This window comes from Enoplosus armatus, chromosome 5, assembly GCF_043641665.1.
Source record: "Enoplosus armatus isolate fEnoArm2 chromosome 5, fEnoArm2.hap1, whole genome shotgun sequence".
Classification (NCBI taxonomy): domain Eukaryota; kingdom Metazoa; phylum Chordata; class Actinopteri; order Centrarchiformes; family Enoplosidae; genus Enoplosus; species Enoplosus armatus.
The window spans coordinates 10373038-10389456 of record NC_092184.1 but is presented as its reverse complement, the minus strand read 5'-3'; the positions used below and the strand labels follow the sequence as shown (position 1 = coordinate 10389456).

General features: G+C 40.8%; 3 protein-coding genes across 3 annotated transcripts; all 3 read left to right on the top strand.

The window, feature by feature from the left end:
• The first annotated feature begins 1404 nt into the window (after window positions 1-1404).
• On the top strand, window positions 1405-3272 carry aldoca (aldolase C, fructose-bisphosphate, a). The gene is made up of 8 exons (XM_070906619.1): window positions 1405-1516; window positions 1671-1882; window positions 1987-2041; window positions 2152-2312; window positions 2411-2494; window positions 2601-2775; window positions 2881-3080; window positions 3180-3272. The coding sequence occupies exons 1-8, from the start codon at window positions 1405-1407 to the stop codon at window positions 3270-3272; spliced, it is 1092 nt and encodes a 363-aa protein (XP_070762720.1).
• A 2046-nt stretch (window positions 3273-5318) lies between these two features.
• Window positions 5319-8271, top strand: srsf1a (serine and arginine rich splicing factor 1a). The gene is made up of 4 exons (XM_070905723.1): window positions 5319-5720; window positions 6275-6453; window positions 7484-7656; window positions 7817-8271. The coding sequence occupies exons 1-4, from the start codon at window positions 5533-5535 to the stop codon at window positions 8012-8014; spliced, it is 738 nt and encodes a 245-aa protein (XP_070761824.1). The 5' UTR covers window positions 5319-5532; the 3' UTR covers window positions 8015-8271.
• Window positions 8272-10058: 1787 nt separating this feature from the next.
• dynll2a (dynein, light chain, LC8-type 2a) lies at window positions 10059-12156 on the top strand. Its single transcript, XM_070905724.1, has 3 exons — window positions 10059-10126; window positions 10670-10828; window positions 11779-12156. Exons 2-3 carry the CDS (start codon window positions 10697-10699, stop codon window positions 11914-11916), a joined length of 270 nt encoding a protein of 89 aa, XP_070761825.1. The 5' UTR covers window positions 10059-10126; window positions 10670-10696; the 3' UTR covers window positions 11917-12156.
• The last annotated feature ends 4263 nt before the right edge of the window (window positions 12157-16419 follow it).

Below are 16419 nucleotides of genomic sequence, written 5' to 3'. Positions count from 1 at the left end.
CGTTCAAATAAAAGCCAGTGTAACATGTGCATAGTACATAGAGGGAAAAGTCCTGCTTCAAAATGGGAAATGATTTAGCTGGCCTCATTTGGATCTAATTTGGGCCATATTACCATGTTCACTTACATTGACTGGAACCTGGAAATGATTTCTAATTTCTATTTCCATCATATTCTTTACAGTTTAAAACTCACGAGAAAGAAGCCACTGAGTGCATGAATTGCTCTGAGACTAAAAACACCCCAGTGAATTCGAGGGTGAAGACCAAATTATCAGGAGACTTGAAACCTTCCTCTGGGCACATTTTTACTAATTAAAGTAAAAATAGCACGCCATGGGGTATGGTTAAACACTTAAATTAGGTTGCTATAGGGGTAGAACTGACAGAGTACATTATGTATTATTTCACAATCAGCCTGAATATAGATTGGGACCCAAAATGGTTGCGTTAAAGCACTACAGCTTGTAAAGTCGTAAAATAATTGTGGATATGGACATTCGATTTACACCAAGTGGCTGTATCAGCATGAAAAACAAGCAGCTGCATGACAAAAAAAAGGAAAAACCTTCTTTATTTAAATAGAACAATGATTCATCAAAAATCTTCAAATTTATTTGGGGCAGAGGTGGGTGCACAAGCGCCGCCCAGGGGCGTTGGCTTATGAGGTGTGACACACTTGTGCTGGATACATACTAGAGCTGACTGAGAGCCTCCGCCAGTGTTCATCACATCAGAGGACAAGACACATTTGATTTCACTTTCTGTCAGGTAAGAACTTTTACCGCCCATCTCTTGTAGGGTTATATCACTGACTTTAGTGGGTAAATCTATATGCACCTGTGTCAAGCTATTAACTGTTAGCAAGTGGATGTAAATAGAACTCATATTCATGTTTGATCTCATTTAAGTTTACAGCAAAGACTCCAAACTGATATGTTTTCATTTGTAGCAACTCTAAAACTTCACAGTTGTTAATTTCATATTTGTTTGTGATATTAACTTTTTTTTATGCCTCTGTTGTATCAAAAAGGACTAAGAGATCTTGTCATATACTTTTGGTGGTTTTTAGTGAAGCATGAGTGGTTTAATTCCTATTATCTACAATCATAGGAAGTTAAAGTAATCAATCTTTTCTTTGCATTTTCAAAAAATTGTGCACTCGGAGTTCAAAGTCATTTGACTCCATGTTGGCTCCATGTTTTTAGAACTACATCTACAGGAGCTGAAAGACAGAGGGAGAGAGAAACATGTTGAATATGGATGAAACTTAACATTTTCTGTCTTCTGTCTAAACTTCATGGATGGATAATAGCTGTCTTTTTTTTTGGGTTGTTAATGTGTGAATAATACAATCATAAGGTCACATCTTCTACCAGAGGCTGTAGGAAGATCGGCCACTCAGGATGACGCACCAGTTCCCTTCGCTCTCCGAGGCGCAAAAGAGGGAGCTCCATGAGACTGCTCTACGCATAGTTTCTCCAGGGAAGGGCATCCTCGCTGCAGATGAGTCTGTGGGTCTGTAGCCCTGCTTCTTTCTTTTCTTTCTTGTTTGACATTAGATTTTGCACTGAAGTGATCACAGCCAAGAGTCAGTCTGACTAAAGACCATCCAGTCTAAAGAATGCATGATATAAATGTTAACGTCTCGTGTCACACATGTTAATTGCAGGCAGCATGGCTAAGCGGCTGGCCCAGGTCGGAGTGGAGAACACAGAGGAGAACCGCAGACAGTACCGGCAGATTCTCTTCAGTGCAGATGATCGCGTCAACGGCTGTATTGGAGGGGTCATCTTCTTCCACGAGACGCTGTACCAGCACTCTGATAACGGCGTAGCCTTTGTCAAAATGATCAGGGACAGGGGCATCCTGGTGGGCATCAAGGTGTGGCAGTTTAGTACCAAATACCAAATTGATTTTCTGATCTAATATGCATCAATATGGCAATGCATTCTGGTCTGGTCACTTCTCTGTTCCTTATTCCTCAGGTTGACAAGGGTGTTGTCCCCCTGGCAGGAACCAGTGGAGAAACCACCACACAGGGTCAGACAAAAGCAACTTTGATTTAATTAACTGCTGATATCACTCACATCCCCAATAGGAACGCATGTTACAAGACAATTTATAGATCTGTTTTTAAACCTCCTCCACAGGTCTGGATGGACTGTCAGAGCGCTGTGCGCAGTATAAAAAGGATGGAGCCGCCTTTGCAAAGTGGCGCTGCGTGCTAAAAATCAGTGACACCAATCCGTCTAAACTGGCTATCACAGAAAATGCTAATGTTCTTGCACGCTACTCCAGTATCTGCCAGCAGGTCAGTATGATAAAAAGCATAATAGATTGACTATACATCTCACATCATGGGATGTCATAAGTCTGCATTGTTCTGATAATCTGTCCTTTCTCTGCCAGCATGGCATCGTGCCCATCATAGAGCCAGAGATTTTGCCTGATGGAGATCATGACCTGAAACGCAGCCAGTACATCACTGAGAAGGTTGGACTCCTTTTTCTTACATATTGCATGTGCATGAGATATTGTTACTAGAAGACTAAGAAGTGAGACAGAGAAGAAGGGCGAAAGTCTCTTTGGTGTATCGCAGGTCCTGGCTGCAGTGTACAAGGCCATGTCGGACCACCACGTGTACCTGGAAGGCACTCTCCTCAAGCCCAACATGGTCACTGCTGGACACAGCTGCCCCACCAAGTACAGCCCAGAGGAGGTTGCCATGGCAACTCTCACCGCCTTGCGCCGCACTGTTCCCCCAGCGGTCACAGGTGAGCCAGAACGATGTCGTGTCTGTGGAGGATTTTGTACAGATATGTATGATGTCTTGCAGAAACAAAATGAAAGTGAAATGATGTTTTCTGTTTCCCCCACAGGAGTGGCTTTTCTCTCAGGCGGTCAGAGTGAAGAGGAGGCATCTGTCCACCTCAATGCCATCAACAACTGCCCTCTGGCCAAACCCTGGGTCCTAACGTTCTCCTTTGGTCGAGCCCTGCAGGCGTCTGCTCTCAGAGCCTGGAGAGGACATAAAGAGAACGAGAAAGCCGCCACCGAGCAGTTCATCAAGAGAGCAGAGGTCCGACTCTTGTTTTCTGCAGATAAACACATGATCTGATCCTTCGCTTTACCACTAACCCGTGTGTGTTTGCTTGTTTAATGTCCTCTCTGTCCATAGGCGAACAGTCTGGCATGCCAGGGGAAGTACACTGGAGGTGATAACTATGGCGAGGCCGGCCAGCGCAACTACGGTTCCTGTCATGCATACTGAGCAGTTTGAGAAGCCACATTTTAATTAGCATTGTTTCTTCAGTTACCATAACATGGATGAACTGTAATATAAGGTATAAGATAATAATTATTAGGTTATTTCAGAATTCTGACACTCATGATGATGTTACATGAAAACAAGTGACAGCGTGTTTTCTTGCCTTGACAAATGAGGACAATCAGAACATGGCCTTGGGTATTTCTAATGCATGTATTGAATGAAAGATGTTTGCTTTACTTGTTGTGGATGTACAGTATGCTCTGGTCACAGTGCCATAACTTAAGCTTTAAAATCCTGCATACTAACTTGCCATGTGCTGTACGTAAATTGAATTTTGGCTGCAGAGCAATGACGTTAGTTTGTATCACAGCACAGTTAATTAAAAATAGTGAAAATTGCTGAATTTCTGACGTACAATTCCCCACCTATTACATGCAAGTATCTTCGAGTGTGTGTAGTTTTGTTAGTGACCAGGCACAATTATATATAATATTGCACCAGAAGTAGCTTCAAGCTCATTTGCATCTGCAGTCCTGGGGCAGAAAGCATTATCAGCGAAACAGTAACTTACAGCACAATGTGGTTTTGTGTGTGTCGTCATTCTGAATAGTATCCTATAATAATCTGTTAAACATAGTTCAAATGTAAGCATTCAATCAATAAAGCAGCGTTCAGGTTAAGTCTGGTGTGGACATTTTGTTTCATGTTAATCAAAGGTTTTGTTAATCACATGTTGTAGTGAATGAATACTGTTTCCTCTATAAGAAACTAGATGTAGCAGGCAACCCATAACCCACAGTTTAACTTTACTTCTTCAGCCGCATAATCACGTTTCTCAGTTTACCATTTCACATATTTGAGGGTGTGATAATGGGAATACTGTACGACTAATTTAGTCAAGAAGAGGACATAGCAAACTGGACCTTTCCCATCCTGTAGGATCCAATAAATTCAGGTATTATGGAACAGTTTTTGCATTTCAAGCTCATAGTCTGTATAGTCTCAACACCATCAATGCTGCCTTGGCTTTTTTTTTGTTGACATTTTTTGTGAAGTGATTCTCAATCAATTTGCTATAGTTTCTGGTATGGAACAAGAAGTTGTGAGCAAGATACCTAGGACACCTATTGTGATAAAAGGGGTTTGTAAATTTACAATAATTGTTTATTCAAACTGCACATCAGGAGACGTCTAACAATTTTAATAAACTGATTCTGCCCCATAAATGAAAGTGATGCTATGGAATAGTTTAGGCTGTTATTTTACAAATAAGCGTATTATCGATGCAACACTTCTACACACAGTATGTATTTGCATTATCTTTGTTGCGACCCAGAAGGTGTTTTCCATTTTATATTCAACTCTTCTGTTCTTGGAGAATGAAATGTAGTTTCTTTTGAATGGATTCCATTTCATGAGCCAGGTCAAAATATGTAATTAAATATTGTGTGTAGGCTACATATTCAGAACTACAGGTCTACATTTGTACGGGCAAACCGTCCATTTTGTACCTACATGATTTTGCCTGGACTCAGGGTCAATCAAGGTGATTGATGATGACACAATATCACAAGTGTTTATTTTATTCTTCTCTGCTTTACCTGGGATGTTGTAACCAGTTTTCATTTATTTGAGAGATATAACTTTGCTCACCCTTTTTTACACCAGCATAAATTGTGTGTATATACATTAACATGTGATCTTTTAAAAACTAAACTAAACCTTCTCTGAAAACACAATTTGGCCTATTGTGTTTCCTTTGATAGGATGACTGTCCAAGGACTACAGATTTTGGTACATTCACCCAATGTTCATCAATATGCACGGTCCATGTTAATAAACCAATGAATAAAAACATAGTTACAATATATCAGTCACAGTTACATGTTATTACTACCAAAGAAATAAATGATTGTTATCACTACACCTGGTGAATTGGCGAACTATTTTGTAAGGCGGATGTGTCAGCTCTGGCTGCAGCGTTTCCGGTATTCATGAATGCCTCGGTAAATGAGCGCGGTTCCTGGAGAAAAACTGGAGTAGAGGGCGCCCCGTCTAGAGTATTGTCTGCCCAGTAAATACCGTGCAGATTGCAAAGTAAAAACGGCACTTATTTGATTGGTTTCTCCTTCCTGTTCGACGATTTCCAAGCGCTTGGAGTGTAATCTCGGCGCGGCTCCGTCAACCGTTTAGGATCTTGCAAACAACAAACCGTTAACTTGAGAGGCGGGCTGTAACAGTAACGTTAACTGTAGCTGCGATGTCGGGTGTTGTGCGAGGCCCTGCTGGGAACAACGACTGCCGAATTTATGTGGGAAACCTTCCTCCTGATATTCGCACCAAAGACGTGGAGGACGTATTCTACAAATACGGGACTATTCGAGATATCGACCTGAAGAACCGGAGAGGAGGGCCGCCTTTCGCCTTCATTGAATTCGAAGACCCCAGGTGAGAAGCTAACGGCTAGCTAGCCTGTTAGGCCAGGGGCAGCCCCCATTGTGTTGCTAACCGACTCGTGTGCTTCACGCAGTACTCGCGGGCTCAGACTATTCCGTGGACTCCCTAAACCATGTTGAAGAAACGTGGCTTGTGCTCTTCTGGTTTCTATTTTGTGCTTTAACTTGTTCCCAGTAGAGATTCAGCTCATGCACGTGAAAACGGCGCCTTCGTGCTTCTTTTTGCACTGCGTCCTTAATGGTCCATGTAGAGAACACAAACACCTGCTCTGCCTCGTAAATAAGTTAACTCACTACACTCAACGCTACGCTTGATAGTTGAATAATTATATCAGTGAGACTGAAAGAATTAATGATGTTTCTCCTTAAACAAATGGAAACCACATTACTCTACATGTGTGCATGTCTGCAAGGCGGATTAGCAAGCGTAAACCAGATCAAGCTAGCCGCTAACATGGCTGACCGTGACTGCATTTTCTCTGCATGTGTTTGTTACAGCTCGCTGCCCTCCATGAGTTACTGTAAACTGTAACGTGTTGTTAACAGGGACGCCGATGATGCAGTCTATGGACGTGATGGATATGACTACGACGGCTACAGACTGCGTGTGGAGTTTCCTCGGAGCGGCAGGGGCTCGAGAGGCGGCTTCGGTGGGATCGGTGGAGCTCCCAGAGGCAGATATGGGCCTCCGTCCAGACGCTCCGAGTACAGGGTCATTGTGTCGGGTGAGCATGCAAACTAGTCCGTCACTTATTTGGCTAGTGTACAGGGAGGTTGTTGTTGTAAAGCCCCGTCCCTTGCACTGCTGTCTGAAGGATGGTTTTGCTGAACAATCTTTTATGAGTGTAACTTTTAAGAGTTGATAACAACAAACTTTGCTAAGTTTTGAGCTCCAGTTTGCTGTGTTGATGAATGTGCTCTACATGTAGGACAGTAAACATGGATAATGCATGCAAATGTACGTTATGGATGTTTTAAACGATCCAATTAAAGTCCAGAGAAATTCTTCCTTAATTTGAAACTTGATTTGACTGGAAGATGATGCAGGGAGGCACTGGTCATGTATGAAGTGATGGGATGTTACAAGTGGGTTACAACAAAATGTAAACAATGCAAGACTATAATTTGTTTATTATACAATAAGGCATATTACTACTGAAAATATAAACCGATGTGTCCTTACATTCTGTTGTGGCTGCAAGACTGATCTCTAATTGCAGACTTTTTTTATTAGTAGTCAGGGACAGTGCTCGTTGATCAACATAAAACATAATTGTAGATGCGCCTGTGTTAGCCTGGCTGTTGTCTCAGGCCAAATGTTTAGAACGCACCCTACAAATGAAATATAACATTATCCTAAACTTATACATACAATATAATAAGTATACACAAATAGTACAGTACACATCACCAATAAATGCCTCAGTATGGTAGTTTGCTATCATGTATTATACATGTTCACACTAAATTGTTATACATGTCATTAAATCAGTAAGTTGAAATAAAGTGATCTAGCAAGATTAGTGTTTAGCTATTTTAGTGTCTTCAAGCTAAACCAGTTCCCACCTCTTTGTATTTGATCATGTCTTGGCGGCATCAACAATTGATTTGCATGCTTGTGTGTCACTTAAAGTTGCTACTACATTTTTTTGGGGGGGGGGGGGGGGGGGGGGGGATTCACAAGTGCTTTTTTCGCACATAAACAAAGCTTGGAAGCTTGCTTTGGCTAACGTAACTTTGGTCGTGTGTTTTCAGGACTCCCTCAGAGCGGCAGCTGGCAGGACCTGAAGGACCACATGCGTGAAGCAGGCGACGTGTGCTACGCCGACGTTTTCAGAGATGGAACCGGAGTTGTAGAGTTTGTGCGCAAGGAAGACATGACCTATGCCGTTCGAAAGCTGGACAACACCAAATTCCGCTCTCATGAGGTATGTGTACTGATTTGATTCATTGTCATGGATAATGTTTCTTTGCTGTGGCGAGGTGAGTACTTCAGCATCACCTGGCCCTCATTTCCATCTATGGTATTTCCACCATAGGTTGGGGTGTTGTTTTTTTTTCAATGTCAAGTTCTCTTGTGTCCGCCAGGGAGAGACTGCTTACATTCGTGTGAAATTAGACGGTCCCCGCAGCCCAAGTTACGGAAGATCACGCTCCCGAAGCCGTGGCAGCCGGAGCAGGAGCCGCAGTCGCAGCCCCAGCCGCAGCCGCAGCAATTCCCGTGGTCGTGGCAGAGGATCGCCCCGCTACTCGCCTCGTCACAGCCGATCTCGCTCCCGTTCCTAAACCTTTCTACCACCAATGTTTTGCCCTTTTGATGTATTTCCCTCCCTGTTTTTATCTCCTTATGAGTTTCTCCAGATGTCAGCAATTGATTTTTAATTTTTGCATTTCATGTCCCGATGTCCTTGTGGATGATCTTGGTATGTAGATGTACTACACCCCCCCACCCCTCCACCCCTACCTTCTCCAGCTGCTTTGTCCCTTTTTGTTCTCTCTCTCTCTCTCTCTCTCTCTCTCTCTCTCTCTCTTCTTTCTGTCCTCTCAATTTTTGCAACAATAGTAATTGTGCAGTGTTGAACTTCCAAAAATGTTGAGTTGTTATAACCTGCACTCAATGTTTTTGCAAGTATTGAAAATTGAGTTTTGTTTTTGTTTATTTTTTTAAAAAAATAGCTTCTCTCATTGGATGTGTGGGGTGGGCTGTATGGACGGGGAGCCCAATGCTTAACTGTATTTTACCCTTGTGTCTTCCTTTAGACATCTGAAGAGAAGGATTAAAGTGATTTGGAATAAAACCATTGTGGAGCACATTTCATTTGTATGGTCAGGATAGGACATCTAATTGAGGATCAATCAGGTCGAGGCAATGGTACGCTTCATATTCCATAAATTGAACGTTTTGATAGGTTGCCATATCATGCATGTCGTATTTAACAAAGCCATATGTGCTGTACTTTGTTATATATACAATTTTTAACATGCTACTCTGGCTTGTGACAGAATAAGCAGTCCTAGATCAAGTGTTGTGATGTAAGTGTAACATCTTTGCTGTCAAATGTAAAAAAAAAAAAAAAAAATTCTGAATCACTACTTTGTTGCAAAAGCGTCCCACTGTTAACTTAAATGTCCTCTTTGGTTGAAATGTTTAAACTTCAGGGAGTGATAGTTTTTGTGCTCAGTGGCATTTTTTTTTCTTGATCTGACATGGAAAAATTAGGCCCAAAAATCTTGACATTTTATTCTAACAGTCTGCCTCTGATTTTCTTCCTGGTATTTCAAGGTTTTGATTGGAGGAGTGGCTCAGTGGATCCCAATCCTTGGAGCTGGATGAGTGGATCGATTAGGGAAGGGATAGGCAAGGATGGATGCTCGGAACGGGATCAGTTTTCCAGGATTCAAATGAGAGTTGAATTCAGAACTAATTAACGGGAGTCCCAGAGCAACTTTTTTTTTCTATTAGGCCCCCCCATGCCTATTTAAAGTTTTTCAGTGGTAATGGCTTTATTTTACAAGAAAACGAAACTGAGGACCAGGAAGTTGGATCAAAGGATGGAGTCGTAGATGCCTGGTATGAAGGAATTAAAAATTGGGGAGGTTGGGATTGGGGTTTTATGTGGGAGTAGTTTGTATGTTTTATTATGCTTAATCTTACTTTTTCTCTTAGCATTTTCAATAAAACATTTTCAAACAAGGACACTTTAGTTTGTTGTTATTTGAAACCCACATATCACTTTGTCAAGCTTGTATGAATCATTTTTAAAATTTTGTGTAATTAAATCTAAAGCCCAGTACATCGCTATCTGGATTTATAACCACACATGATCTTTGAGAATAAATGAGCACTCATATTTATAAAGATGAAACCAACAGAGCAATGGAACAAGAAATGAGGCTGTTTTTATTCTATAATAGCCATGCAGCAGCTAGAAAACACCAACACAACACCAGTTTATATGTTCAATATTCAAAGCTCCGGTGTCTCTCAGCTGTGACGGTGACTGATGAAAAGCCCTGTACACACAGCCAAATGATACCTACCCACAACCAAGGTCTCGTTTCCTTTTAGCCCACAGTCAGTGCTGTATACTGCGAATGATGCATTGTGGGATGAAATAAGATGCCGGCAGACAGGAGCTGGAGAAAAACGCTTGCAACACACGGGGAGGCTGCGGCCCAGCCAATGGCAGCGCGCAGCATGCAGCAGAGGGGCGGGGAGCTGTTGGAGCAGCACAGCAGAGAGACAACCTACCTACATGCTTATTGTGTAAATCTTTAAAAAGCAATTAGCCGCAGCATCATCTAAAACCTCCACCCCCCTCCTCTCTTGGCTGGGTGAAATACATATATTTCTTTTTTTGGGGGGAAAAGAAGTGCTTCCAGGCGACTCGAGCTAAGGTGAGTTGCAGATTTTCCTCATGTGGAAAAGATTGACTTGCATGTCTTGACATATTTTCTGAATCGAGTTTCTCATGTGATGGTGAGCCTTTACTGTATGTGTTACTTCATTTCGGCTGCTTAGACATGTAGACTGTGTTGGCGTGGATGGCAGCAGGCGTGTTGTGCCTGAGCAGATCATTAGTTAGATCCATTTAGATACTTTTGCTCTCCTGATGCAGCAGCTGCTGCTTTTATCGGAAAGTGATTTTGCCAAGTAATTTAACTCCACCTGTATCAAGTTTCGCAGCCAATCTATGCAACGCTCAAGTCATCGTGTAGTTACGGTTGTAGGTAGAAATACACGAGCACAAGTTGTGATTATGAATCAGTGCAAATGATAGAAAAAATAACGCGGTGCCAAATGGTTCAATCTTCTGCGTATGAGTGATGTTTTGCGATGCTCCGGCTGGCCTAAACCATCCCCATCACCACGTGCGGTGTTCATTTTCAGTGCGGTACGTCTGAGTGAACGTGCTCCTTCCCCCCCCCTTCCTTCCTCAGTAGGCATCATCATCATCATCCTCAACCATGACTGACAGGAAAGCTGTGATCAAGAACGCAGACATGTCCGAGGACATGCAGCAGGACGCGGTGGACTGTGCCACGCAGGCCATGGAGAAGTACAACATAGAGAAGGACATCGCAGCCTACATCAAGAAGGTGAGACAGGACGGATGGATCCAAGTGGAGCTCCGTGAGCTTACATCACTGGCACATGAGCTGCGAATTCAGAGCCTTTTTTATTCTCACATCTATTTTTGGTCAGTGTGGAGACGAGGCTCTTATGTTCAGGGCCGTAGCCAGGATTTCTTTATTACTGAGGTCATGAGTCCACAAGTCCCCCCCCCCCCCCCCCCCCCCACACACCACCACCTACATGTTTTTATGTACTTTTATGTACTTTTTTATGATTTCCCAACATGTGGGTCTAAATCAATCAATCAAACTTTTGTATTTCATGCAGCTCAGTGCTGTTCAAAGTGACTGACATGCCAATAAGACAAAATAAGAGTCATTAAATTGGAGACAAATGCACACAAAAATGATTGGAATAATAAAAACCATAGAACAGATAAAAAGACATTTAAAAACATTTTACATTAATCCCCCCCCCCCCCCTCCCCCCATCAGTAAAAATGTATGTTATTTATTTATTGGCCTAAAAGTAGTTTCTACAGACTAGAACTGAAATTATTAGTAAAGTCAACTGAAAATAGTCAGAAACTTGAATCAGTTCATTGTTTCAGTCATTTTTCCTATCAAACATACCAAATGTTTGTTGGTTTCAGCTTCTCCAATGTGAGGATTTGATGCGTCTTTTTGTCAAATATGATATCTTCGAATAAAACAAGCAGGTTGAAGATTTCACCTTTGGCTCTTGGAAATTAAAAAAATGACATTTTATACCCGAAATACTGAATTGATTGAGAAAATAATCAGCCGATTATGTGATAATGAAAATGAAAGTGAGTTGCCGACATTACCTCAGTATCCTCAATGGTAGCTACGGCCTTGTTCGTGATATGTAAGGCAGGATTTGTAGATCGCAGCCACTGTTCCTGGATTTTGATTTTATCGTTCGCTAATCATCTTCTTTTGACCTTTTTCAGGAGTTTGACAAAAAGTATAACCCCACCTGGCACTGCATCGTCGGGAGGAACTTCGGCAGCTACGTCACCCACGAGACAAAGCATTTCATTTACTTCTACTTGGGCCAAGTGGCCATATTGCTCTTCAAGTCTGGCTGAGAAGTTTCTGATGGGTGTTGAGGAGTTTTTCTCCCTGAACCTAAATCGGAAATGCACTGGTGGCTGATGTCTCCCATACACTAATAACGACATACCATAATGATGCAAAACCGGCCGTGCGCAATTGCATGGACTATACACTATTTAATATGTATGTTACAGTAAGTTTACTTTTCGATAGTTGCCATTTGAATGCAACTGAAGTAGTTTTTGTTGATGCTGTTTAAATTCTAGGTTGTAAAAGATTCAACGTGGCCCTTGATTGTATAATAAAGGAAAGCTGTAGAATGTAGTGGTGCATCTGCTTTCCTTCACAAGTGGCATTGCCAGACCCTGTTGTGAGACTCCATCTGTCGGTTTAGCGTGCACCAGTTTAACAATTCATTATACAGATTTAACGCGTGGTCATGAAAAGAAGTTGGTTAAAGGGGCAAAACAGTGGAATGAGTTACTTCACGGCCTCCTGTGGTCTCCAGGAGAACATACAGCATGAGTTCACTTTATTACTGCTCTCTTACTTAATTTACAGGCATTATGTTGGATGTAGATGCATACACAAAACCTTTAACGTTTTTCAATTTGGATTTAAAATAAAATCCCCAACAGATGTGAAATTTTAGCAGCCGCTTTTCAGAAAAAAAGATGTCGCAACATCCAACACACTTGACATTTTGGAACCAACACACGCCAGTGCAAGCATTTCCAGGGACGTTTAGTTTGTCAGCTCTTAAATGTACACTGTGAAGGACGATAGAGCGAATAATGCTCACACACACACTTAGCCTGTAATGTCTGAGTAATAACACTACAGACTGGTTACCAAAATCTCCCGACTCACCTACCTAGATTTCAGTCTTATAATCCTGTGTTTGTGCATGTTTGGAGGATAATAATTTCTTTGTCATCAGACACAACCGAAAGCTCATCTTGAAGCTGAATAATTTATTTAACTTTGACTTATAAGTATGTAGATATTGGACTGAGCCGATGTGTGTCTTGTCCCAGTAATTGCTATAAAGCAGCGTTAGGAAGGTGGTTTAGATTAAAAAAACATCTGCAGTCAACTCCACCAAGCTACCAACACCCCTGTGTTTCAGATGGTTGTGTCGTGTTGTGTGGCTTATGATACGTTTGCATTACCCCCAACCTTTTTATTTTTTTGCGTTGCCAGTGTACTGCCAGACCTGCAGGAAAGCATTTGGAGGAGGTGGGACTTCTTAAAGCAACTGCAAGCAGGTGTGTCTCTTGTCTAGCACACTGATTTAGGGTTTTCATTTTGTTATGTCAGTATAATTAGTTTGAAATGGCAATGCACAATTTGTTTGGATTCTGATGAAATGTGTTCATTGGTAGGGCAGATTGGAGGGATTTAATCCATGGAGTTGGATAACACCACACATTTCTCGCTGTGCGTAAAGACTGAACTCAGTTTTTCGCTCCCATAATCCAACAATGGGTGAAAGTGTGCATCTCTCCAGTGTTAGCTTGGATAGACATTGTTTTTTGCAGGGAAGTCTTCTTAACTATTGTCAATGTAAACTGATTTAGTATTGTTTTCCTCTGGCATGTATTTTTGCTGTGTATATGTAGGAGCCGTTCAGATGCTGTTAAATTTGCACAAAACGTGTGCCTGTCATTGCTCTCAACTGTAACCGGCTTGAGTACAATTGCACTTCATTAGAGTTATCCAGTAGGTTGCTACAGAACCAAAATCGTATAAACACGATAAAATAAAAATTAATTGTTGACTTATTACACTGTGGCCTTTTATTTTGTCATTGCCCCTTCTTTTCTGAAAAAATGAATTGATTAGTAGGTGGATGGAAAATATCTACAACACTTTTGAAAATTAATTATTCACTTCAAAGAAGCAGTTTGAAATACATTTATTGGCTTTGTTGCCAAGATTTAGAAGAAAAGATTGATATTACTCTCGTGACTGTGCAGTAAATAGGAAACTGAATCTATCCAAAGGTAAAAATATGTTTTTAAATTTAGATTTCTGTACGGATTAACCAAACAAGATATAACATGTAAATTAGTGAGCTTTAGTGCTGGTAGGCACTACACTACTTTTTTTTTACCTTTGAACAGAAACAGGCTAGCTGTCCCCCTGTGTCCAGTCTTTATGCTAAGCTAAGCTAATTAAAGGAAAAGTTTGATAATTTGGGAAACATGCTTATTTGCTATCTTGACAAGTGTCAGATGAGAAGATTGATATCACTCTCATATCTATTCATTAAATAGGAAGCTACTGCCAGCACCCAGCTAACTTAGCATAAAGAGTGGAAACAGAAAACAGCTAGAGATATACAAACAAGATATAATTTGTTAATTAGTGAGCTTTAGAGGTGGTGATAGGCAGCTCTTGTTACCTCTTTGAACAGGAAACAAGGGGAAACAGAGGTAGCTGTTGTCTCCAGTCTTTGTGCTAAGCTAAGCTAACAAGCTGCTGGCACTAACTTTATATTTAATGCAGAGACACAAGTGTGGCATCAATCTTATCTAACTCTCAGCAAGAAAGCGAATACACTTGCTAAATGACATTTCAGACCAAGTAAGGCTGGAGCAGCTCAACTGTTCAGTGTATTGAACAGAGAAAAGGTGCGTTTTATATTGTATGAATAAAACTTTACATTTCAAAGCAAAATTGTAAAGATTTACTGATTCTAGCTTCTGCAATGTGAGAATTTGCTTCCCTCCATTTTCCGAGTTTTGTCAGACAAAACAAGCTATTTGAGGAAGACACCTTGGACTTGGGCATTTCTTTGCGATTTTCAGAAAATTTAGTTATTAATAGAATTGCTAAATTCACTCATGAATACATAATGAAAATCATTGTTAGTTGCATCTCTGGTCTCTTTTTAGTTCATGGTCATTCAGGTCTTGTACCATACCTTGTGTAGACACTTCAAATACACCAATATGTTACCAATATCCATAGTTCCTCAAATTTACCGATGATACTCATATGCACCTTCTGCAAGAAACTCACTGGAGGTGAAGTTCCCAAACTGGTTACAACTGTGAGACATCCAGCATGAGGTAAATAAGAGGTTTATTCTTTTTAAAAAGGACCATGATGCTTTTGCTATTTTTACAGTGAAATTGTGTGAAAAAATCAACACAATAGACAATAGACAACAGAAATCCATGCAGTGCAAGCAGACAGATGGAAAATGGATAATAAAGAGAAGAACATACTGCGTAGGTTAATGCATTAAAGCTGCAAGGCATCCCAGTGTGTCTATACTGTTGGATTCATCGTGCGTTTACTCTCAACAACTAAGGCTCAAACAGTCCGTAGCAACAAGTGTGAGACCTTCGCTGAGAGATAAGGAGCACAAATCCACAAATCCTAGTGTTGTGCTGGTTACACATATGGCTCAACCAGACGCTTATCTGAGCGATGCACCGATGCTGCGTTAGAGTCATGTCAGACTCACCTCGAAAACAAATAATAGTAAGTAATAGTAGTAATGACAAATTAGATTCACAAATTCTTAGTAATTCTTAAAAGGGCACTCCACTGATTTTAATTATTAGATTTTTTTTGTCATGTGGTGTACTACCTGGTAAACAGGAAGATAAAAGAACATAACCCTGATGATCGCAAGAAAATAGGTGTATATATAAAGATTCGTACATAAACAGCAACATAAATACAATGTCTATATACAAGTCAAGTGTTTCTGTAAGTGAAGAAAACTAAAAATTGAATGTATTTACATGGAAAGGATGATTATGTACAGTATATACATGTATACATGTGCAATGCAACTTAAAAATGTCCCAAATACTAAAAAAATAAATAGATAAATAATTATATAATCAATAAAATTACCCTGATGATGTCACCATAGCAAGTCTTTGATACTCTAAACTGGGGGGTTGCAGTTTGAAAGATGTGGGCGTCGGTCCAACTAAAATATGCTTTCACGTTGCATTACGGGAAGTGTAGGATCCAGCTATCTTGGAGATAAACCCATAAGAAAGGCTAGAAGTCAAGGTTATCTCAACCTCTGCAGCCTCAAGTCTGACCATTCAAGCCCCCCAACATTATGGAACTACCACTTTTAAGTCCAGAGTATTATTATCATTCAGACTAATCAATAATGTTTTTGCTTCACAATTCTTGTAGAATCCTTTGTTTTTGTTTTCCCATCAATCTAGAGCTATGTTTAAATCCTGCACCAGCTGATTTCAGTGATAAGCAAACCTTCAGTCAGAGTGATCTCAGTGAGCAGAGCTGCTGCTGTTTGGTTGGCGGCATGAAAACTTGTACTTGTGTACACATGGCTCATGGCTGCAGACGACAAACAGGAACAGAAATTGAACCTCAGCTTTAATCCAGAGATTATGTGTCAGGATCAGGGACAATGGTGTGCATCACAATGTAATGTAATTATAGAAATATGACAGATTTTATGTTTTTCTTCAAATTGTGACTGCAGTACAACCTACAACATGAGCAACATTGGAGATATTTTCTATTATTTCCAC

What these genes read in the sequence shown, in the direction of transcription:
- aldoca (XM_070906619.1), top strand. Translation starts at nt 1,405, where the DNA reads ATGACGCACCAGTTCCCTTCGCTCTCCGAGGCGCAAAAGAGGGAGCTC. An exon ending in CGCTGCAGATGAGTCTGTGG is followed by an intron (nt 1,517 to 1,670) that starts GTCTGTAGCCCT and finishes TGTTAATTGCAG; the next exon opens with GCAGCATGGCTAAGCGGCTG. An exon ending in TGGAGAAACCACCACACAGG is followed by an intron (nt 2,042 to 2,151) that starts GTCAGACAAAAG and finishes CCTCCTCCACAG; the next exon opens with GTCTGGATGGACTGTCAGAG.
- srsf1a (XM_070905723.1), top strand. Translation starts at nt 5,533, where the DNA reads ATGTCGGGTGTTGTGCGAGGCCCTGCTGGGAACAACGACTGCCGAATT. An exon ending in ATTGAATTCGAAGACCCCAG is followed by an intron (nt 5,721 to 6,274) that starts GTGAGAAGCTAA and finishes TGTTGTTAACAG; the next exon opens with GGACGCCGATGATGCAGTCT. An exon ending in GTACAGGGTCATTGTGTCGG is followed by an intron (nt 6,454 to 7,483) that starts GTGAGCATGCAA and finishes GTGTGTTTTCAG; the next exon opens with GACTCCCTCAGAGCGGCAGC.
- dynll2a (XM_070905724.1), top strand. Translation starts at nt 10,697, where the DNA reads ATGACTGACAGGAAAGCTGTGATCAAGAACGCAGACATGTCCGAGGAC. An exon ending in TCGCAGCCTACATCAAGAAG is followed by an intron (nt 10,829 to 11,778) that starts GTGAGACAGGAC and finishes GACCTTTTTCAG; the next exon opens with GAGTTTGACAAAAAGTATAA.